The sequence below is a fragment of the Cibotium barometz genome, chromosome 17 (genome assembly GCF_041138505.1).
Source record: "Cibotium barometz isolate CiBa-2024 chromosome 17, ASM4113850v1, whole genome shotgun sequence".
In the NCBI taxonomy this organism is placed as follows: Eukaryota; Viridiplantae; Streptophyta; class Polypodiopsida; order Cyatheales; family Cibotiaceae; genus Cibotium; species Cibotium barometz.
Window position 1 is genome coordinate 46027747 of NC_141062.1, and position 23973 is coordinate 46051719.

Here is a 23973-nt window from a genome sequence, read left to right on the forward strand (position 1 = left end):
ACATAAAGAGAATGTCTTTTTGCAGGATTAAAACTGTCTACTTGGAAGTAATTAAACATTCCATTTGATGTCATTTAACAGTGTACATGGCATGATTAAACAGTCTACTTTGAAGTAATGTGGACCCTATCTATGAAGCCATGGACCCATCTATATTAAAAACTGATTATTTTCTTTGAAATATAAGTAGTCACCTTAAAGTAATGTAGACCCTAACAGTCTACTTTGTAGTAATGTTGGACCCAGCTTACAAGATGATTACTGATATTTAAAACTATTTATTTTCGTTGAAATATACGTAGTCACCTTGAAGTAATGTAGATCCTGATATATACAAGTGGGCCCATCTTACAAACGATCATAACTAAACCTGCTTCGATTAACTCCTACCTATAACTGCACACAAATCATCTCTTGTTTGATACCTGCAAACAACGATTTGAAGTGTTCCTCTGTCCACAGCTTCATGCATGGTGTGACTGCTAAATTCAACCAACATTACACTGGTCTTAACAAGACCTGAAATACACATCATATTTTGCAGCTTACAACACATAGGCTGTGTCCTGAACAAACAGGTCATGTGCCTGAAGGCTTCCCACCTACTCTTTGCTACATCCCAAGTTTCATGACTAGAAGTAAAAGTACAGAATAAGCAAGAAAACATCCTTGCTTGATTCGGACCTCACTTATGGAGAGAGGCTAGTGCATTCTATACTTGCAATTGATTTTTGTGTCTTCCACAAAAATTCTCTCTTTTTTGTGACCCTCGTAGCTGTTCAGTATGCTCCAGCCTCGGCCCTCCAGCACAATTTCCCAGGATAACGCGTCAGTATTTTTCTGAAGTCTACATTCTTTTCTGCATATTTGCTGATTCTCCATTTCTGTATCAAAAAACTTTCCCCAGGGATTTCACTATAATGCTGTAAGTCACTTCCAGAGGAGGCTCTTATTTCACCCTTTGTAAAGTAGCTTAATTCGATCTTCCTGCTTAATTCGAGGCTTTCCCACTCACTCCCCACTTCTATCCATTCCAGAGACAGCGCTTCACAACCTTGTATGCACCCTTCAGCAAGCTTTTGAAGCCCTCCGCTACCTCCTCTTTGACCAAGGATGCCCCATGCCCTGATATCAGCCATCATCTGTGTGCACCTTTCATGGTTGCATGTGTAGGAAGCTAACCTGAATCGGACCTCTATGTTTTCACCTTTACCCAAAATCCTCGGGTCCTTGTCTCAAGCATATTCTAAAGCAACGTTTTATCATACAGATGATACAGAAGAAAGAGCATGACATCCTTACTGGATCTGCTCGAAATCCATGCACTTCACAGAATTTGATAGACAAAGAATGATATGCTGCCGTCCTCTCTGCTCCTTTGTGTGCACAAGGCAGTGCAAAGAGACAACATTTCATTCTACAAAACTGAGTAAGAATCCACTCACAACTCGCCTAGCTAGAGTGTTGGGAATATGCCTGCACAGCCTTCCATCAATATAAGCCATGGCACTAGACACAACAAAACTTAACATAATGCCTTTAATACCCCTTTTGTTTTGCTGTCCACCTTCAGGCTCAGGCTGTGCATCTGTATCTTCTTGATTGCTATACCTGCCCAGATTTTCAGTAGTAGGCTTGCTGTTTCCAATGCCCCAGTGAAACCATGATCGTGCTTGATTCCGCAATGCACGGACAGCAAATATAACAAAAAGCTGTTCACACAAGGCAACCACTGCCGGAACAATCCGCTTGTCCTAGTGAAGAAACATATTGAGATTAACTTAATCATCCAAACATTTGAACAGAATTTGAACATAAAATGCAAAATAAACTGTGTTATTGTGGGCTTACATTCTCCCCCTGCAATCGGCGCAATGAATGCATGGTTGCAGCTGATGTTTCGCCTGCCAAAAGTCCTTCTCTGACAAGAAAGTCTTTGACAGTTCCAATAATATCATCAATGAGCATGCTATTGGGTGGCAAGTTCTTCAGCAACACCTGCAAAATTTAACATCCAAGTTAAATGATTTCCTGTTTGAATGTCTCGTCTGGGGAGACACAGCAGCCAATGAGTCTAAAGACTAATGTCACTCTAAGCACGACTTACTACCTGATCATCCACCACCTTAACCCTAAGATAGTTCTGTTTGAATAGTGTGTCAAGCATGGCCTGTAAATAGCCTTCAATGTAGGTCTGCACATATTTCGGTAAGTGAATGGAAAAGTCATGGAACTGCATTCCCTGTAATCAAACAAAGAGACGACCCCATCCAGGAACAACTGATATTACACGTGTACCTCGTCAGTACCAGTGCTGCGATCTAATTTGATACGCCTGCTAGAGCCACCTTTCACAACAGCACTCCGCAGCAATGATGGTTCCATTGATACATTTAGTATACCTCTGCGAAACCCATTTACCTGGGAAAAAAAGTAATATTGCAGTCCTTGAACACCACAAATCTCTAGATGAAAGAAAAAGATCATTAATAAATAAAATAATAAGATAATAAAGACCTTTTAACCCTTTGCATAAATATTGATGGAGGTCATTCAACCATAAAAATTTATTGATAATTAACAGGAAGCTTGTGCCACTGAGCTGTGATCCTTTCCCCAGTGATGATCTGGTATCATGGAACTAGCCAGTGTGAAATGAACTGGCATCCACCATCCACCTAGCCACTGGGATGTGGTTGCATACTATTTTATGGCCATCCTTGAAACAGTAATTTGCGCCATTTTTAGCATTATCTATTATGTGTCGGCCTCTGTGCATGGGTTGTTAAGTAGTGCACACCAAGCTTGGTAGTTGGCCAGAATTGGATGTCGTTTTTGAATATATATGTCTACTGGTCACTCAAGGCAGATATCCCCCTTAAAGATGAGCATGTTTACAAGAGGCATGTACTCCATGGGAATTTTTCTACATAACTCCATAAATAAATGCAATGTGAACAGCTGGTGCAAGCTAGATAAATATTAATCAGATTGCCTACAGTGCCAAGTGGAGGTATTGGACTGGGCTATAGTGTTTTAGCACCCAATGTTAGCAAGTCTTTCTCTTACTTTTGCTGCAACTCTTTGATTTGTGCATCCTTTTCTTCTGAGCTCTACCCACAAGCAGGGTCATCTTGCTAGAGATTGACACAGATCCAGAGGCCGCATTAGAAGGCGGCATGGACATACTCATAAGATGTCTCCCCTTAAAGCTGCTCCTACACCTCAGCATACTACAAAGTGACGGGTGCTGGTTAGGAATGGCAGGCATCCCCAGACCTCCATCCTTGCACTGGCGCCTCCTCTGCACTTAGTGGAACACCCTAACCCATTTGCATCCCTGGCTACACATGATGATGATTCTGGACAAGATGAGGATGCTTTGCAGTTGGGTTGTCATGGTGATGAGAATGCATTGCAGCTGGAATGTAATGAAGATGATACATCACGCTATGTATTGCAGTCGGATTGTAATGATGGTGATAAATTTTGGTCCCCTTCTCCCATTCTTGAGAAGGGAAAGGATTACTCCCCAAAATGTGAAGGAGAGGTGGACCTCTCCTTGGAGCGTTTCCCTGCCCTCACTTATGCTACACACATTCCCAATTTCCCACCACAAAGGTGGGTCCTTCTACATCAACCACAAGATCTGGTCGCTTCATGAGGATTGTTTCATGGAACATACAGGGACTTGGTGGTGTTTTTCAGCATCGTCTGAAACAACTTATCAAGAACCAGCTTCACTCTGTAGTCATGGAAGGTCCCATGGACATTTTATTCTTGTAGGAGCATAAACTTGATTGCAAGCCAATGCGGTAGATCTGGCAAGTTATTATCCAGTCTCACCTTTTAGTCAGGAGCTGTAGGGACCGAGGGTGGTGTATGTATTTCAGTGTCAGCCCCCTTGCATCATTGGGCATGGTGTCGTTTTTCCTGCTAAGAGCATGGTGACATTGGTATTCTGAAGAGGTGTATGCACCTAATCATAGAGGGGAGAGGATTTCCCTTTGGAAGGCCCTCACTAATTTGCTTCCTCATGCTGATCATTGGGGATGAATTTAATATGGTTGAGTAACCAACAAATAAAAGACGAGGGCATCCACTTGAGACAGTCCCCTTGGAGGGGTTTATTCTCTCTATACGTGGCAGGCATTGTTGGCTTGAGGATGATATTCACAAGAGGCCATCCTCTCTACTCTTTTCTTGGTCTAATAGGAGGAGGGATGCAGGTTGCATCTATGAACACTCTCTTTTGTGACATTTTGGGACGACTTTGGGCAGCGTATCACCATGGCCCTTCAGGAAACGTGGAACGGTCTCCTTGGAGAGGTTTATTCTCTCTATATGTGGCAGGCATTGTTGGCTTGAGGATGATATTCACAGGAGGCCTTGATTGATCCATGGAGAGTTCCTCAGATCTCTTTCGTGACATTTTGGGATGACTTTGGGCAGCATATCACCATGGCCCTTCAGGAAATGTGGAACGGTCTCCTTGGAGACGTTTATTCTCTCTATACGTGGCAGGCATTGTATGATATTCACAAGAGGCCATCTTCTCTACTCTTTTCTTCGTCTAATAGGAGGAGGGATGCAGGTTGCATCTATGATCGCTTAGACCGTTTCTATGTTGGAGTTATACTCTGAGGACATAGATAAGCATGTCAGAGTAATGTCTACCTTGATTGATCCATGGAGAGTTCCTCAGATCTCTTTTGTGACATTTTGGGATGACTTTGGGCAGCATATCACCATGGCCCTTCAGGAAATGTGGAACAGTCTCCTTGGAGAGGTTCATTCTCTCTATACGTGGCAGGCATTGTTGGCTTGAGGATGATATTCACAAGAGGCCATCCTCTCTACTCTTTTCTTGGTCTAATAGGAGGAGGGATGCAGGTTGCATCTATGAACGCTTAGACCGTTTCTATGTTGGAGTTATACTCATACTCTGAGGACATAGATAAGCATGTTAAGAGTAATGTCTACCTTGATTGATCCATGGAGAGTTCCTCAGATCTCTTTCATCACATTTTGGGATGACTTTGGGCAGCATATCACCATGGTCCTTCAGGAAATGTGGAACGCCTTTCCTTCTTCTCTTACTGACGGTCCTGTTCACCTTATCCCAAAAGGAGGTGATAGGACAAATATTGGTCAATGTAAGCCTATCACATTGCTTGGGACTGCCTACAAAATACTTTCCAAGGCAGTAAGCATGAGGTTACAGCCACCACTATTGCAGGATGTGATTCATGATATGCAAAATGGGTTCCTTCAAGAAAGAAGCACATTTGATAATATCTTCTCTTTCTGGGAGGCACTTGAATGGGGGCTACAGAAAGCAACCAGCCCCTGGCCATCTTATTGCTAGACTTTGAGAAGGCATATGATAGAGTTGATTGGGTAAGGAACCCTTAGATGTATGGGATTCTCTTAGAACTCGACCAGTGTGCTTGCATATGGCGATAGAGGTGATCACTTCCAGATCTCTCATTCTGTATCATAGAGATGCAGTCCCCCATGTTATATCTCATTGTTGCCCAAACAATGAGCATCTTTCTTTGCTCCACTGTTGGAGTTTTTGGTTTGAGTCTGCCCTTGCACAAAGAGGACGAGCTTTTGGACTCTGAGCTTGTTGATGATATTGCTATGTTCCTCGAGGCCCCACACATATGTTCATGTTCCTTTCGGATTGCATTAGAGGAGTTTTGCCTAGCTGCAGGGGCTCTCATTAATTGGCATAAGTTTGTTAGGTTTCCCCCCCCCCCCCCCCCCCCCCCCCCCCAGCAAGAGACTTCTATTAAGTATGAAAAAGACATACAACAATCATAGCTATAAGCCGGAAAAGAATAGAATCACCCCAATATGTAAGTTGATTCCAACCACTGAGGAGCATCATGATGCCATGAAAGACATCTGGTACTAGAGGAAAAGAAGATGCCATGGTCCCACTCTCGCATAAATATCACACGCTTTGCCTGCGCAAAACGAGAGGGCCCCTGAAAATGAGCCCAAGTAGCCATAAGAGTATGGATGATATCACCCCACCGCCATACCGTGTTAGTGCAGCCCAGCAAGAGGAAATTATGAGCCAGGTACAAGAGTTAATGAAAAAGGGGTTGATTCAGCCTAGCTCATCACCCTTTTGCTCAAGGAGGCTACTGAAAAGACAAGCTGGAGATCCACTTCTATAAAGGGGCCTCCAAGGAGGCTACTTAAAAGACAAGTTGGAGATCCACTTCTATAAAGGGGCCTATATAGTACTAATGCACTGAGACCCAAAATCTGGACACCCTCAATAGCCTCTGTGCATCTAGCTCTCAAGATCTGCCATGCTGTAATACTGGCAACAATCTCCCAACTGGTGTCAATCCTCTGTCTGGGGGGTGTATAATCAGAGTGAGGGACATCCTACAATAAACCATGCTGTGCAATACCTCTACGAAGGAAAATAGCAGAATCTGCAATTTGTTAGTTTTTGAATTAGTGACTCACAAAGAGTCAATTGGGATGGAGAGCTCGGGTTTAGTTGGATTGACACAAGTTGTACTTATAGATATTTGGGGTGTCCATTGTCAAGTTGAGGTTTAAATATCTCCTGCACAGTAGTTTGCCCCAATACTTTTGAGCATAAGGAAGAAACTTCTCCATTGGAATTCTAGAAGACTGGACCTAGCCTCTGGAGCCTTGGTGGTTAACCAAATGCTACTTGCCTCAGCTTGGTTCATTGCCTCATGTTTGTGCTTCTCTTATGGATGCATTGCCCAATTGTGGAGATTGGTCTACAACGTTATCTGGTTGGGTTTGGATGGTACACTTGACACCTAGGCTAGAGTCGCTTGGGAGACTGTTATACGCCTAAGAATAGGAAGAGGGGTTGAATATTGTAGATCAAGGTATACACTCCAGAGCATTGCTTTGCAAGTTATTGGTTAGAGGTTTCCTTCCACGCACTCATCCTTGGAAGAATTTATTTATATTTTTGTATGTCTCATGGTGGTGGAGATTGGATGCTCAGTTCTTTCATCCAATCTCCACCACCATGAGGCGTACCTAAACCCTAAACCCTGAACCCTAGACCGGTTCAGGGTTTAGGATCTCAAGTGTAGCCAATTGGCCCTCTTTTGCAACTATTTTTCCTACCACACCAGCTACTCTAACTAATTATCCACCTTTCCTAGGTTTCATTTCTATATTATGTATAGTTGTACCCAAAGGTATCTTGCTTGGAGAAGACCCATGGGCACCTTCCTGTCTACCATTATCCGAGCCTCAAGCACCATGAGACCTTTTTCGAGACAACGGCTTCCTAGATCTGAGGATGAGGTTGATAGACAACCCATTATGTGGAATGACCTCATTAGAGATGGGGTTGTGCGACCTTTGGGTTTATCTGGATATATGTAGTGGCAAGGCTGGGAGAGATGTGCATCGATAGTTATTACTTGGAAGACTTTTAAAAGCCTTCCTATGGATTGGAGACTTGCATCCACCTAGCACCTCAAAGGGAGTCTTCGAAGGATTGTTTTCTCCAGGATAGGAGTGCCATTACACGCGTTAGCCTTGTTGGTTCAAGATGAGGAGGGAGATCATGTAACTATTTGGCTCTCCTAGCTCTATTTCACATGATGGAACACATGCCCGGACACATGGACAGGTTGATGAAAGCATGTTAACAGGGATCATGAAGTTGGCTCGAGAAGGAGCACCAATTTTGGACAAAAAGCAAGAAAAAGCAAAAAGTCAAACTAAGTTGATCGCGAGCCAAGGGTACCATCGGAAAGAGGAGACTGAGCCGGATCAAAAAGCTAAAAGTCGCTTTTTCAAAAAGTAGCTCCACGGCCAAAAAGCAAGGCCGCCCTGAAGCCAGAAAGGCAATAAATTAAGAACTTTGGCAAAAGATGTGTAATATAAAAGCAAAAAGACAAAAGCAAAGCAATATAGCTTTTATGGCAAAAAGCGGGGCTCTTCCCAAGTATAAAAAGGTACTTTGAGGTTCTCTTTTGGCATGAAGTTTGTGGAGATCATCATCAAAATCACTGTCATCATCTTCACCCATTGAGCGCCGCCCAACTCCGCCGCCGCCTGTGCAGCGCCACCCACCGCCCATAGCCACCAGCCCTACTAGTGTTTTCCTCCAGAACCTCAGTAGGGGAAATTGGCTATCAGACTCATATATCTGCCACCTTGGTGTTTGATTTTTCGAGAAGCTTCTTGAGGATTTTCCTGAAGATTGGGTATTGAGTTCACTTGGATATCTTTGAGGTTTGGGAGTTGATTCAGACTTTGGACTTGGATTTGAATTTAGACTTGGATTTGGACTTGGACTTGGACTTGGATCTGGACTTGGATTTGAATTTAGACTTGGATCTGGACTTGGACTTGGATGTGGACTTGGATTTGGGTTTGGACTTGGACTTGGACTTGGACCTAGATTTGGATTTGGATTTTGTAGGCATATGCTCACTTATAGTAGTACTACTTGTGTACAAGGCTTAACCAAGGGCACCTTTTTCCATGTGGTTTTTCCGCTTGGATATCAAGTGTGAATGGACATTCTATCCATAAAACTTTATACTTCTATATTATATGGATGTGACTCACATGCAAGGGTTGACTTGGACTCACATGCAAGGGTTGACTTGGATTTGTGATCACCACATTGGCACTTGGTTCACGCACCGCCCAGGAGGTATGGTTCAGTACGGTCGATACATACGGTTCGGTACGGTACGGTCGACTAGGATTCGACCGTTTTTTTGCCCTTTTCTTGTTTGACCATTTTTTGGTACTGTTTTTTTATCGTTTTTTCACTGACAAGTGCTCATTGCTCAAGTCTATATTCTCCCTTGAGCTCTCCTTCAAGGCTCAAGCCTCTCTCCCCTCTAGACTCTCTCAATCATCTCCCTCTTCCTCCACCGTATTTTTTTATTTTTAAGTATTTTTTAAATGGACCGTACCTCCACCGTATTTTTATTTTCAAAATTTAGCAGTGCGTTCCGAGATTGTATTTGAACGTACCGTACTGAATCGAGCTTTTCGTACCTGACAACTATGGTGATCACTACACATTTTGAGTCTAGCTCTCTCTGGAATCATTTTGAAGACAAAGAGATACACATAGCAATCTGGAACTGTAATGGAGTCCTATGGACACATCTAGGGAGACTTGAGGAGGTGATGGAGGGCCGGGATATCATCTTGATGACAGAGACACATGAGAGCCCGGAGCTTACCACGGGTTGAGGGTTATCAGTGGGAGTCAGCTCACCGACAGGGGATGAGACAGGCCACCTCCCGAGGTTCAGGAGGTATTGCAGTGCTTTTCAGACATGGGTTACATGAGCATGTTCGAGTCGTAGCAGGAGGCGAGATACATGTGGATTAGCTTACGCCTCTCGGAGACCAGATGGATTTGTATCGCCCTTTGCTACTTTCCTCCGAAGGGGTCACGGTTTGCCACCACCGAGTAGCCGGGTGGAGGAGAGGCTAGTGAGTCTCCATACTCTGTCTTATCTGAGTAGATCTTACACTATTCGACACTCGGAGAAGTCTTCTTGATGGGGGACTTCAATGCACGGACTCAGAGCAGACAGTGCGAGATCTATGACTTTGAGGATCCCTTGAGACTAGAGCCGCTAGCTACAGAGGATACAGGGACCACTCGGATCTCCGCTGATGGAGGAGCTGACAGCACTGGATATGGGCAACATTTGCTGGAGCTTGGGGCCCGACACCATCTCGTTAATTATAACGGGATGACTCAGTGGCCAGATTCAGGTGGGTTGACTTGCTTTCCAGTGGGAGGCGGCAGTAGTATAGTGGATTATGTGATGGGATCCCGGGAGGCAACAGATATGGTGTCTCACTTCACCGTACCACCATGCCCCATTGGGGCGGATCATACATACCTATCCCTCACTTTCAAGAGCTTACTGGAGACCCACCCACCCATCATATAGCCGCCATGCACTATTTTTCACTTCACTCAGGACCTAGCCGAGGTGTATGACTATCATGTTCATGATCAGCTATTTGCCTTAGATCCATCGGCACCCATGGCCATGCTCACCTCCCAGCTCTCACATGTACTGCACTCCGCAGCCGCGAGGAGTTTCCCATACCACATACAGACAAGACGGCCACCTACATCTGGGAGCATGCCCCAGAACCGATGGTATGATGATGAGTGCAGAAACCTTTACCGCAGTCTCCGAGTGCAGAGGGCTCGCGGGGAGATCACCCAGAGGTAGGCAAGCAGGAGGATGCATACTCTCACCCGCCGTAAGCGGCGAGCTTATGAGGAGGCTCAGTACTGGGACACATATCACATGCTCATGAGCAGAGATGCTGCTGCTGCTTGGACGAGACTCAGAGAGCCCCGTCCTCCCACACCTATTGCCGATCCTCAGACCTGGCAGACATATGCAGAGAGACTTTATGATGTGCCTGCACAGCCCCCTATACCACAGCCCACAGAGCCATGCTCCACAGTCTCCACCTTCTTCACCCCACCTATGGTTAGGAGGGCCATATGCCGACTCCAACATGGACAGGCGACAGATCATACAGGATTACAGGGAGAGCATCTCATCTATGCTATTGATACATTGGCACCATTTCTTGCTCATCTCTTCAACAGAGCTCTGTCAGAGGGGTTTCTGGCTGAGTGGATGATGCAGACTATTGTGCCGATCCATAAAGCGGGAGATGTACTAGACCCCGGGAACTACAGGACCATCATGATTGGCCATATATTAGCCAAACTATACGGGGCAGTTTTGGAGGCAGAGCTGAGCACTCATGCAGAGGTTGGGGGATTGAGGGCAACAGGCCAGGCAGGCTTCCGTCGAGCCTTCTCGACCATCGACCACATTTTTACATTGAGGTGTCTGATTGATCAGGCCAAAGGCACGGAGGCAACGGCTCTATTGTTGCTTTGTGGATTTCCGCAAGGCATTTGATATTGTGCCCAGAGAGCGCCTCTTTCGGCGACTACAGACACTAGGCATACCTTCAGACATGATGTGGGGCGTATACAGGCTACATGAGCAGGTCTTTGGGAGAGTCCAATGCCCAGGAGGCTTGTCCGACACAGTTGCTAGCACCATTGGTGTGAAGCAGGGGTGCCCGCTCTTTGGGCTCTATATTGATAAGGTGGTCGATTACATCACACAGGGAGGAGACTTACTGTCCATGTTATGCTTTATGCTGATGACATCGTCTTGGTATCCGACACGCAGGTTGGGCTTCAAAGACACCTTGTGGCTCTTGATGACTTCTGCGCACAGCAGGGGCTCACAGTGAACCTTGGGAAAACCAAGGTTATGATCTTCCACACTTCACCCGCAGTCAGGAGCCACACTACTCTCACATTAGCAGGAGGGCGGGTCGAGGTGGTGAGCTCTTATGTTTACCTTGGCATCACATTTACTAGCTCAGCTGGACGCTTCTCCATGGCTCAGGTAGTCCGAGACAGAGTGACCCGGGGGTATGCAGCTCTTGCTGGCCTTGAGCGTTGGTGTCATCAGGCACATTTTCAGGAACCCCGCACGAAGGGGTGGCTCTTTGATACATTAGTGACACCAGCCTTGATGTACACAGCAGCGGTTTGGGCACCAGGGCTTGCAGCCTCCACATGGGTACAACTGGAGAGACCACAGATCTTGATGCTCTCGAGGATGATACGCAGCAAACCATCCGTCCTGCACAACAAATCATGGGATAGACATTGAGCGGTTGCCACCTTTTCAGTATGATCAGTCTGCTCCACGGGGTTACCTCTCTCTCAATGAGAGGAACAGAGTGATGAGACAGGACATATGGCAGCACTACATACAGGAGACATGGACAGCACCAGAGAGCCCACTACCACCGAAGATGCTGTATTACAGAGACCACTTTATGAGCATCTCAGGGGATGGGTTTATACATCGACTGCGGTACATGGATGTATACATGCCACACAGCTCTCGCGTTGCTATTGGATAGCTACGAGTCTCATCACATCACCTAGAGATAAGAGGCTGGGAGAGCGGCACGGGTTCCCAGAGCTGAGCGGATATGCAGATTGTGCCGCGAGAAGGTGGAGACTGAGGATCACTTTGTATGTAGATGTAGAGCCCACCAGGGGTCAGAGATAGATATGCACGATTGTTTGAGGAGCACTCTTCACTACATCAGTTGATGGAGGCCTAGGACCAGCGACAACTTGGCAGACTACTACTAGAGCTTCATAGTTCTCGAGAGACTCCTCTCGACACCCGCTCCCACTAGGGGTGGGAGACAATCCCAGCTCACAGATTTCTTCCAGAGAGCTATGCCAGTGCCAGCTGATGTACCACGTGGGGTGACCGCACAGAGAGCCGAGGAATAGACTGAAAATAGAGCACCCCGACTCCGTCACCGAGAGATAGCAGCTATCCGAATGAGACACTAGATGGAGACACAGGAGAGGCTAGCTCGCTTTCATTCAGACTCAGGGTACATGTTCACGCCATTCACAGCCTCAGCATCGACGATGTATGATATCTTATATCCCTCTTATGGCACTGGACGGAGTTAGACATAGATCTGCATAGCATGCTTGTACTACCCCTTCAGCATATAGAGATGCATCTTGCCTTAGCACTCCATCCACATCCCCACCCCCCCTTATATTGTTTGTATATGGGCTCCACCGATCCATGATGATTCACAGTTATGTCCAGACACATGCACACTTTTTCTTTCCTTTCTTTTCTTCTGATGACCGGAAGAACACAGTTGTATTATTTTTTGTCTCATAGGCCGACTTTGGCCTCTCATAGACGTTAATATATCTTTCTTTTTTCTTTCTTTCTTTCTCTCTCTTTGTGTGAGCTTCTTCTTCCTGCAGTTAACCCTAATTTGCAGGAACCCTTGCTGTGTGTGAGTGTGTGAGTACCCCAACAAATGGTATCAGAGCTGGGTTGCACTCCCTGGACGTGCAGTTCCATCGTCGCTACGTTTTCCGTCGCTACACAGTTTGTCCGTCGGAGGCCAGGTTCAGTCGATCGTTGCACAGTCTGTCCGTCAGAGACCAGGTTCCGTCCAGCAGCCTGCGGATTTCCGGCCATCTTCACTGCCGCCTGTGCTCCGCCGGGTCTGCCCTCTTTAGCCACCAGATTGGACGGCACTAGTGGGGAGGGCTCCACCACCGCCCTGCCCACTGACAGCGTTCGCAGCAGAGCATGCGGCTCAGGGTGCCGCTCAGCCAGCCGGAATTGTGCCTGCGTCTAACAATGAATCCGTTGTTGAGAGTTCCGACAGCCAGCAAAAGCTACCGTTCGACTACACCTCGCCTTCGACGTCGACTTGCTGCTCGTCAACATGGCTGGTTGCTGCTCCTTTTTGTCGACGGTTCTGACATTCAGTACCCCACCAACACTTCTGCTCGTCAACATCGCTGACTTGCTGTTCCTGCCCGTCTGCTGCCTCGCCGTCTGCCATCTTTCGACCTACCTGCAGCAGTCCTCTTGCATTCACACAGCACGCTTGCAGAAGCTCCCACCTTCTGCACCAGCAACAGCAGCAGCCCGCCTGACTCCCACAGATACCACCAGCCTTACCATCCGTCCCCTGCAGCTCTGTCGCCACCTATAGCTTCCCTTTGCTCCCAACAGCACTACAACTTCACCTCAAGGTCACGTGCAGCTCTCCAGGTCACATGCAAGTAAAATAAAAATAAAAATAAAAATCTTTTGATTTTTCAAATCAAATTAAGACACTTGTAGGTGCAAGCATGTGGGGATTTCTGTCAGCTGCCCTATGCAATTTGGGGGATTCTTCAATTTGATGCAGAATTGCCAAAAATTGAACATGCTGTTTTGCTTAGAATTTGGGGGGTTTTGCAAATTAAGGTCAAAATCAGCACATTGAGCCTCTTCCAATTGCAAAAATTTGGGGCTTTTGTGAAAATTGGGCAATTGACCGCACATTGAAGCAATTGCAATGCATCAAAATTGGGGCTTTTCAATTTGGAGCATGTAATAGGGGACTACACAAGTGATTTGTCACATATGTATACACATTGAGTGTACTTGGACAATTTGGTGCAGGTTTATACTTGCTTCAGGTTGCAGGCAAATAAATTTGCACAAGACATTTGGTTGCCTGGCAGTGCACATTGGTGCTTGGTTTGCTTGTAGGCATATTTTGTCTACATGGCTCAAAATGCTACAATTGTATTTGGTGTGCTCACCCAGAAGGACAAGTTGGATGGATCAAACTACTCCCTGTAGAGTTTCATGATTCGTAATTTGCTGGTAGCCAAAGGGCTTTGGGGTATCGTGTGTGGTGACGACATACGCCCACTTACCATACACAGTCAGCAACGCCTCAAAGGGGAGGTGCTCAAAGAGCTCCTGAAGTAGAACTTGCTCCCACACAAGAGCATAAGTGTAAGCTCAACGGAGCATGCAGTGACAGATGCAACCGCGTATACGAGAGACAAAGATAGAGAGAGAAGGGGGAGAGAGAGATGGGAATAGGGGATTTACACGGTACACCACACTGAGCTAGGAACAGGCCCCGCCCCCTCTTCGGGAATTTATTTCAGGAACAATCCATGGGCTTTTCCAAGCCAGGACCAATACAACAAATGAATAGAATATCAAACAAAATGTCGATGTCGAGATCGGGCCGAGGTTGATGTCGAGGTACAAGATAACTGATAATGAGCTCACTTCGAGGATGACCCACAAGAGACTTACACCGGGCTAGTACCAAAATCCTACGAGTCCCACTGATGTTCCCAAGTATCCACCAAAAGCTCTTTGTTCTCAATCCAGTCCGGACAAAGGTAATCTCAGGAGTGGTAACACCAAAAATAATGAGGAGGTGTCTTCCACCAAGTAACTTCCTTCCTTCAAGGGTCTAGATAGGTTGGTGATGCTGAGGCAAAATACCACGTGGAGTCGGATGCTGAAAAACAGAGGTGTAGGGTGGCGATATTCACCGGGTAGCAAACAGAGGTGCTGTTGATGGAGATGCTGCTGGTTGGCTCTTTTAGACTGTGCAGGCAGCGCTTCAGTGGCAGCTGCAGCAGAGGCGGCGCAGATGGGGGCAGCAAGCAGAGGCAGCGCAGATGGGGGCAGCAAGCAGAGGCAACGCAGGTGCTGCACAGCAGGTGGAGGCAGCGGCTAGTCTTCAAGGTTGCAGGTCGGCTCTGCTCAGGGTGGCACAAAGAACTGAAGTAAAGCGGTTGCAGCAGAGTACACAGGTGAAGAGACGCAGCCGGCTGAGGAGGGCACTACTAGGCGGAGCGCCGGTGGAGAAGAGTATTATTGGGCGGAGCACCGGCTGAGGAGGATGCTGTTGGGTGAAGCACCAGTGGTATTTTTCCAAGATGGTGGCAGCGTATGGTTGTAGGAGTAGCGCACAAGGAGGTTGATGATGTTCTTGCTTTTCCCAAGGGAGTTCTCCACACGGACTACTTTTATGAACCTCCAAGAGTTCTTCTATGATCCACCAAGAGTGCTTGGTTCTTTAAATACTTGAGGGGATGCCTGCTTTTACCATGCTTTGCTTTTGTTTTTTTACCACTTGGCTTTTGTTTTATTCACTTGCTTTTGCTTTTGTTTTAATAATAGTCAAAGTTCTTGATTTTCAATTCAGGGCCTTGCTTTTTGGCCCTGGAGCTGCTTTTTGAAAAAGCGGCTTATAGCTTTTTGACTCAAGTTCGACGAGCTCTTTCTAACGGTGCCCTCAGCTTTTTGGTCAACAAAGTTTGACTTTTGCTTTTTGACCCAGACGAGTACTTTTTCCAATTCCAACTTTAGGAACCCTGTTTCCATGTGTCCATCATCCTGTCCATGTGTCCGGGTATGAGTTCTATCATGTGAAAAGATCATGGAGGACCAAATAGTTACATTCCCTCCCTCTTACATTCCCTCCCTCTTATATCACAGTTGTCCTCAATTGTGGAATAGATTTGGTACTAGCCCCATTTGGTGCTCTTTGTGCATCTGGTCTTTCCTCGTATATGTGGTGCCTTCTGCTCCTTTGGCAACATCTTTATGCCTTTCTTTCACCGATATTCTTGTTCTTGATGGTATATGTTCTTCATAGCCTGTAGCAAGGGTTAGAAAATAAATGCATACTCACCTTCTACAAAAACTAGACACAAGCTAGTCAACAAACAAGTATTCATCATTTGCGTCTACTGGGTAGACCAGGTATGGCCAGGTAGTCTGGAGCCCAGTGGACTATCACATGCCATAAATCCAAGCATTGTCCACGCATCAAAAACAACACACAAAGTCAAAGAAATTCAAACATACATCAGTATGTAATGCACAAGTAATGATCCTCCTGTTCATGGATTGTCTTGTCTGGTTTCATCGAAACCGTGCTGAGCCATCTAGTCACTAGGACCGCTCAGACTTTTCCTCAAGGCCATCGGGTCACTAGGACCGCCCGAGAGTTCATCAATAGTCATCTGGGCCATCTGGTCGCATTGATCGCCCGACTATGAAATCCAATACACTCATCTGGGCCATCTGGTCGCAATGACCGCCCGACTGTGAAATCCAATATAGTCATCTAGGCCATCTGGTCGCAATGACCGCCCGACTGCGAAATCCAATACAGTCATCTGGGCCATCTGGTCGTAGTTATCGCCTGACTACGAAGTCCAATATATTGGCATCGTTGCCATATACAAACCTCGTTTTGGCATCGTTGCCTGTCCATATACAAATCTTGTTCCTTGGGCTTTCTGGCATCGTTACCACACCCAAACTAGAGCATGCCTAAATAACCATTATAAGCAAAATAATGATCAATTCTAATTTTATATATATATATATATATATATATATATATATAATGAACAGGTCTTAGAGATACAATCCCTCCCTCTTAAATCTTTCTTGCTAACAAAATGTCATAAAAATACGTTCCATTATAGTTCTAGAGATTCTCATCTAAAACTGTCATAAGCTATTACATAGCCTTCATGATACAAAACTGCTCCAAAAACTTCATGGCAGGATGTCAATTTGATGATCTTCTAGTCTCTCTAGCTTCTTGATCTGTCAGGTTGGGACAATTTGTAGCCAAGTGTCCCTTCTTTCCACATTGTCCTCGAAAGGGTGGAGGTTTGTCCTCACTCCTATTGTTCTTTTCTTGTGACTTGGTTCTTGATGGGGATCGGTTTCTAAACTTCTTCCTTTGAGATGAGCCTCCCTTTTGATTCTTTGATTTATCCATCCAAGGCATATATAGAGCTTCGGCTTGCAAAGCTTTGTCTTGGGCTTCTTCCAAGGTTTTAGGTCCCAACATATAGACTGCTTGATAAAGCTTTGGTTGCAATCCATTGACAAACTTTCGCATTTCCATCAATGATGGGATAAGAGTATATGAGGTAAACTTCAATGAGACGGCTGAAAAGTTATTAAGATATGTTGCCACACTTTCTCCCGCTTTTTGCTTTACCTCGTTCCGTTCCTATTGTAGATCTCCTTCAAAGGTAGCGGGAAGGAACTTCTTGTTGAACATGGTTTTGAAATCAGCCCATGAGGTAGGGTCGGTCCCTTCTTGAACCACCTTTAGCCACCAATTCAAGGCAACGTCTTTCAAGTGCATGCGAACCTTGCGTAGTTTGGACTTTTTGGATAAGTACTCTCCTCCAAAGGTGGCGTCAAATTGTTTGATGAAGGATAGAGCTTTCTGAGTGTCCCGCTTTCCATAAAGGTATCAAACTTTACACTTTTCTCTCCTTGCTTGACATCTGCTTTGCCGGTTGAAGGCTCCTTTGCCTTCTTCTCTTTTGCTTGGCTTGAAGAAACTACATTTGATAAAGCGAGTCTGGGGGTAGCTTCTCTCTGTCCTCCATGAGTGATAGATCGGGTGGCTCTGGGTTCTTCTCTAAAGTATGCTTTAGCGGCTTCCACACCTTCGGATTCGATGGTCTGGTCGGGCAATGATCGGATTTGATGGTGCCAGGCATAATAGCAATGGTGCCTCCTCTGTCAAAGGACCAATCATCCACATAAAACTTGTCCAGACGTGCAAAGATGCTCTCATCTCCGCTCCTACGGTTATGCCAAGAGAAAGATAAGGAATTTGGCCTTCTCTGGAAGTCATCCTCAGTCCAGCAATCCCTGCCAAAAAAGGAAAGCGTGAACCTCTCCCATGAGCCTCGCTCCAAAGGGTGTAAACCCCCTTCGCGTCCACCCTTCTTGTCAGAAGGTTGCTCAACCATATTAAAATCTCCTCCCACTATCCAATGATCAACCTGGGGAATGACATTTGTAATGGTGTCCCAAAAGGCCACCCTTTCACCTCTCACGTTAGGTGCATAGATATTCAAGATTCCCAATTTCTGACCCTCATGCATGATCAAGATCCATTGCGCTCTAGCAGGGATGATAACACCGTGCCCAATAACATGAGGTATAATAGATGCTGCCACTGAAATACAAACACCCCCTTGAGTCCCAACTGCCGAGGTCCAAAAGGTATGGCCAGAAAGCATCTTACTAGTTTTGCCACATTGAGATCTATCCAATTTGTGTTCCTGCAACAAAAGCACATCCATAGACCCTCCTGTAACAGCAGGGTGAAGTTGCTCCTTCAAAAGGTGTTTCCTACCACGGGTGGGAAGCCCTCCAAGGCCTGAACATTCCATGAGACGATTCTCATGGAAGAGAAGAGGGTTTGACCCCCGATCCAAGAAGACGATGGGCAGCCTGAGGACGCCTCTCATAATGCTAGAGGACGGAAAAATCCACCGGGAAAAGTCCACTGACATACCCTTGTCCGAGGCCCTGCACTGTGCCTGCATATGTACGAGAAACCTGTTTGCCCTGCGGGGCATCAAGGGCAATGGCATCATGCTAAAAATCCGGCAATACATGATCCCCACTGTGCTCAACATCCTGCATATCGCCCCTCCAAGTAGAGAGGACTCCACAAAGTCATCCTGATTTGAGATATCATCTCTCTACAAAGATGCATCAGCTGACACATCCCTCTGACCCGAAACATCATCTATCTGTACATGATCCGAGGAAGCCTTCCCATCAATCATCGCACCAGGGGGGCGGGCGTGAGAAATAGCTCGCCAACTGAAGGACGGGAGGGAATCAAAGGAGGTGGCGCCTGAGAGGCACGATTACGAGGCCTCCTGCGACCTCGAGCCCGAGGACAATCTCGAGCAAAGTGACCTTGTTGGTGACACACCCGGCACTGATCAGGTTTACCTGCAATCTCCATACATTGCTTCAAAGGGCCACAAGGGCCCAGAAGCAAAACATAGTCCTCAAAGAGCTCAATGTCACGGGCAAGAACCATGACCCTGGGAACAGCATCCGCTGAGGTAGTGACCACCTGGGCAGAAGATGTCGGCAAGGCGTGAAGGGGGGGGGGGGCACTTGAAGAACAAGCCCAAAGGTAGACCCGATGGCCTCTAACATAGGCCAATATGCGCGAGGAAGACCTGGGAATCTGAGAGTAATCGGGAAACGGTTCCGGTCTTCCTCCACAGGGTCAAAATAGCTGGAGTAGGGAAGAAAGAATATCTTCCTCGGCCCCAATGGCAAAGGGCTGCCCTTCAAAACCTATGAGGCTGCGTCCTCAGAATCAAAATCCACTTGGAAGAAACCTCTTCCAAGCAACCTGACATCTCGAAAGTGTAGAGCGAGGTCGGAAGGAAGAGCCGCTAGGACCCAATCCTGAGCCTGGAGACGGGACGGGTGAGATCCAAAGATTCTGGCAATGAGGGTCGTTTTGGAGTGTTTCTCTATTTCGGCGTAGAGGACCACGAGCTTGGCTTTGGAAAATACAATGGTTTGCCCGGCCGAGGGAGAATGATTAGCCATGATGCTAATCGAAGAAAAAGGCCGACTTGAACCCAAATGAGGAGCAATCCGAACCAAGGGGAAGAGGAAGGCGTTCAGGCCGAGGAAAGGAAAGGAGGGTGGAAAAGGGAAAAGCAAAAAGGGAAGGGAGGCAAGGGGGAGATGGCTGGACACAGAGGCGAAGAGGGGCGGGGGAAGGGAAGCACAACACGGCTGCACAGAGGGAAGAGGCGGAGGAAGGAGGGGAGGCGTTTAGAGGAGGGGAGGCGAAACGATCAACAGGAGGGCGAAGAAGGGCGGGCAGGGGTAGGGGCGAACAGAGGGGAAGGAAGAGGCGAATTAGGGTGGGCAGAGGCAAGGAGGGGAGGCAGAGGAGGATGGGGGGCGAAGCAGGAAGAGAGGCAGCGAAGGAGGAAGGAGGGGCGCAGCGATGGAGGAAGGAAGCGAAAGCAGAGGAACAGAGGCGGAGGGAAGCGATTCAGGCAACGAAGGAGGAAGGAAACGATGGAGGAAGGAGGGGCACAACGATGGAGGAAGGAAGCGATGGCAGAGGAACAGAGGCGGAGGAAGGATCAGGATCAGAGGCGGAGGGGAGCGTTTCAAGGTTCGGGGAGCTCGCGGTCGTAGGAGCGCTCATCGCATGATGTTCCTGACACCAGCTGATGCTGACACTTCCACAACCTTGCTCACGAAGATGACGATAGTTAGCTCCAACCCTCAACGATGAAGAGAAGGGAGTGGTTAAAGCCTTTTTATACCTTAGGGAAGCCTTGCTTTTTGCTAAAAGGCTTGGCCCTCCGAGCTCTATTTCACATCATGGAACCCTTGCCCGAACACTAGATAGGTGGAAGAAGGCATGGGAACAGGGATCATGAAGTTGGCTCAAGAAAAAGCACTACTTTTGGACAAAAAGCGCCTTGTAGCTTTTTGATCCGGCTCAATCTTCTCTTTCCAATTGGCTCACTGTCAAATCAGTTTGAATTTTTGCTTTTTCCTACTTTCTCAAAAAACAGGCCAAAAAGCAAGGCCTTAAAGCCAGAAAAGCAAAGCACAAGACTTTATCAAAAGTTGAGTAACATTTTATAAATAGAAGTAAAAAGAGCAAAAGAAAAGGCAAAAATAGGCTCACCGACAACCTATTATGTGGGGAACGAGTTCATTAGGGATGACGCCGCTCACCCAGTTGGTGCATCTCGTTACATGCAGTGGTCAGGATGGGAGAGACGTGCATATACAATTCTTGCTTGGAAGACCTTCAAGAGTCTTCCGGAGGATCGGAGAGCAACATCCATTCAGCATCTTAGGGGCTCTCGCATACGTATTGATGAGATTGATGAAGCTATACCGCATGAGTGGCTCTCTAGATCTTTCATGGAGATTATCCAAGATGGCTGGGAGTCTTTTCTAGGATAGGCGTACCTTTGCCGGTCATCGCTCTCCTGGGCCATGAGGCTACAGATTGCATCATCTATTCTATCATGCCTAGTTGGAGACTTGGGATACGTAGCATGGAGGGGATCATCTCAGACACCAGGCTTAGTCCAGTGACCATTGTTGGTCGCTCCAGTTCTTCTCCTCGGATAGTGACTCATGGCTCTTGGTGTCTGCAGCGGCTGTATGGTGGTAGTCCTCTCAGATATCTTCAGTGGGATCCAGGTGAGTGGGAGTGGATTGATGCTTGTGATCCATTGAAAAGCCTTCCCTTTTTTAGTTACACTAGGATGCCAAGCTTTTCATCACTCGACAAATGCATAGGATCCCTACTCTCAGGCCTCATTGGGAGAGTTATGGCATCACTCCAGTGATATAGTGCAGATATTGTCACAGCTTTGGCATTCATACAGAAGGAGCCACACCTCTCATTTCTTTTGGTTATTTCTACATGGTGGTCTCGGGGTAGCACTTACCTGCCCAAGATGTGCAGCAATTTTTGAGACTAAACAACTTGGTTTATGGGGATGCAGCACTGCACAACACATTTGGGTTTCTATAGCCCAACTTATGGCCAAATGGAGTGGGTGCACCATGTATGTTACTTTTACTTGTGGAGCAGTTGCTTGCCTTTTCCAGTCAGGTTCGCAGCTTTTCTACGAGGGCAGTGATACAGACACTGCTATTTTCATTTGTAGAGGTATTGCCCAGCATGGTTTGTTGCAGGATGTTCCTCCCTCACATTGTACACCCCCTAGACAGAGGATTGACAATAGTTGGGAGTTTGTTGCCAGTATTACAACATGGCAGATCTGGAGAGCTAGATGCACTATTCTATTCCGGCTTATAGCCGTGATTGTTGTATGCTTTTTTCATACTTAATAGCAGTCTCTTCTTCGAAAAAAAAAACCCCTTTTTGTTTGTTTTTTTAATCATACTTAATAGAAGTCTCTTTTCTGGAATAGTTGCCAGTTCTTGCTGTTATAGTGACCATCCTACACTGCAGACCAGCTACCTGCTGTTTTAGTGACCATCCTACGCTGCAGAACAGTTAACCTTCTACATGCACAGAAGATCCATTTAGAGCCATCATAGTGACTAGCCTGTGCTAATGACCAGCCTAGAACAGTTTTACTTTACGAGGTGAAGATCTTCCTCATGATTTTGAAGACTATTATTTGCTCCAAAAGGGAAGACAAGCTTACCATGCCATCAATACCTCCTGTTTCAGCACCTTTCAATACATTGTCAGACACCTCAGTCAATATTGCAAAAATAATATTTGATCCCGCTGTCTTCATCTGTTTCAATTAACACCAAAATGAGCTTACACATCAAATATCTTTCTTAAAATATGAAGAACCTTAGCAATCCGATTTCAAACAACGGACTATTTGAGACTGCAAGAGCTAAGGTGAACAACTGCACCGTGCGCTCAAGGTCTCCAATATATCGACTTGTGCCAGTGAACCCTCTCTTATTCAAACCCTCGCTGAGCAGATTAAACATGCCTGAAATATTCCAATGTCTAGTTAGGTTGAGATGGAATTGCAGCCTGCCAAAAAAACTAAACCATTTTTCGGTGATTGCTCATGGATCACAATCATTTCATGAAAATGACTCCTATTAAGTATGACAGAAACATTACAAGACCCAAGGCTCAAGGAGTCCATATGCCATGCATAACATAAATAAACCACATACTGAATGAACTCTAGAGCATGAGAGCAGTGTGGGCATAAAGAGATTAATCCAAAAACGTGCCTCCACTGATTCATTGCAATCCCTTCAAAGCAAAACATTGCTATTCATGAGGGAATTAAGAAGTTGACTTGCACAGCAAGGAAGCCATGGTGAATCAAGTGTAAATATATTACCAGAAGCAACCAAGAGGCATATTCCATGTCACCTAGAAGCTCTCAATCAAGCATGAATACGCAAAGCAGAGGAACCATCAGATTTGGCAATTACACAACCATCATGATGGGCCACACATTGGCCAAAGTTTATGGATCTGTGTTAGAGTCTGGGGCTCAGCTCCATTGCAGAGGCATACAGGCAGGCTTCCGTAGGACATACTCCACACTGGACCACATTTTCACATTGAGGGCCATTATCGAGGCGGCCACATCTCAGAAATGTCAGGTTTACTGTTGCTTTGTGGACTTCCGCAAAGCTTTTGACAGTGTCCCCTGGGCATGCCTCCTTAGGCACTTGCAAGCTTTGAGTGTACCCTCGGAGATGATAACAGCCATCATAGCACTTCTGAGTCCGTTACTGGCTGCGTCAATGCTCCAGGAGGTACGTCATCAGAGGTCACTAGCAATATTGGGATGAGACAGGCCTGCCCTCTTTCTTCAATTCTGATTCGGCTCTACATTGATAAGACCTCTGACTTCATTGACAGACTAGGTGGCACGGGCTCTCCACCAGTAGGCACCTTGGTCCCCCTCTTGTTATATGCAGATGATATAGTGATTATTTGCATTCAGCCAAGGGACTCCAAAGGCACCATTGCAGACCTTGGGGGATCTTACGGTTTACCTAGTATTGGAGGACGGGGACTATTGAAGGGCATCCTAGCATACCTCCCCACATTCACTCCGAAGGGGGTGGGTTCTATATTCGGAGCTTCAGTGTGTGAACACTCCCTATGAGTGTATGTGTGTGAACACCTCTTAAAGGTGAATGCATGCAAGTGTGTGTGAACAAAGGCTTATAG

The 23973-nt window shown here is 46.4% G+C and overlaps 1 protein-coding gene across 1 annotated transcript; it reads right to left on the reverse strand.

Moving 5' to 3' along the window:
• Positions 1-258: 258 nt before the first annotated feature.
• On the reverse strand, positions 259-22834 carry LOC147630073 (uncharacterized). The gene is made up of 6 exons (XM_086811698.1): positions 22680-22834; positions 22457-22552; positions 2299-2421; positions 2111-2194; positions 1852-1998; positions 259-1754 (listed from the first exon to the last, which is right to left on the reverse strand). Exons 1-6 carry the CDS (start codon positions 22758-22760, stop codon positions 1413-1415), a joined length of 873 nt encoding a protein of 290 aa, XP_086667824.1. The 5' UTR covers positions 22761-22834; the 3' UTR covers positions 259-1412.
• Between the last annotated feature and the right edge of the window lie 1139 nt (positions 22835-23973).

What these genes read in the sequence shown, in the direction of transcription:
- LOC147630073 (XM_086811698.1), bottom strand. Translation starts at nt 22,760, where the DNA reads ATGTTTAATCTGCTCAGCGAGGGTTTGAATAAGAGAGGGTTCACTGGC. An exon ending in TTGGAGACCTTGAGCGCACG is followed by an intron (nt 22,553 to 22,679) that starts GTGCAGTTGTTC and finishes TAATTGAAACAG; the next exon opens with ATGAAGACAGCGGGATCAAA. An exon ending in GCAGCACTGGTACTGACGAG is followed by an intron (nt 2,195 to 2,298) that starts GTACACGTGTAA and finishes AAATATGTGCAG; the next exon opens with ACCTACATTGAAGGCTATTT.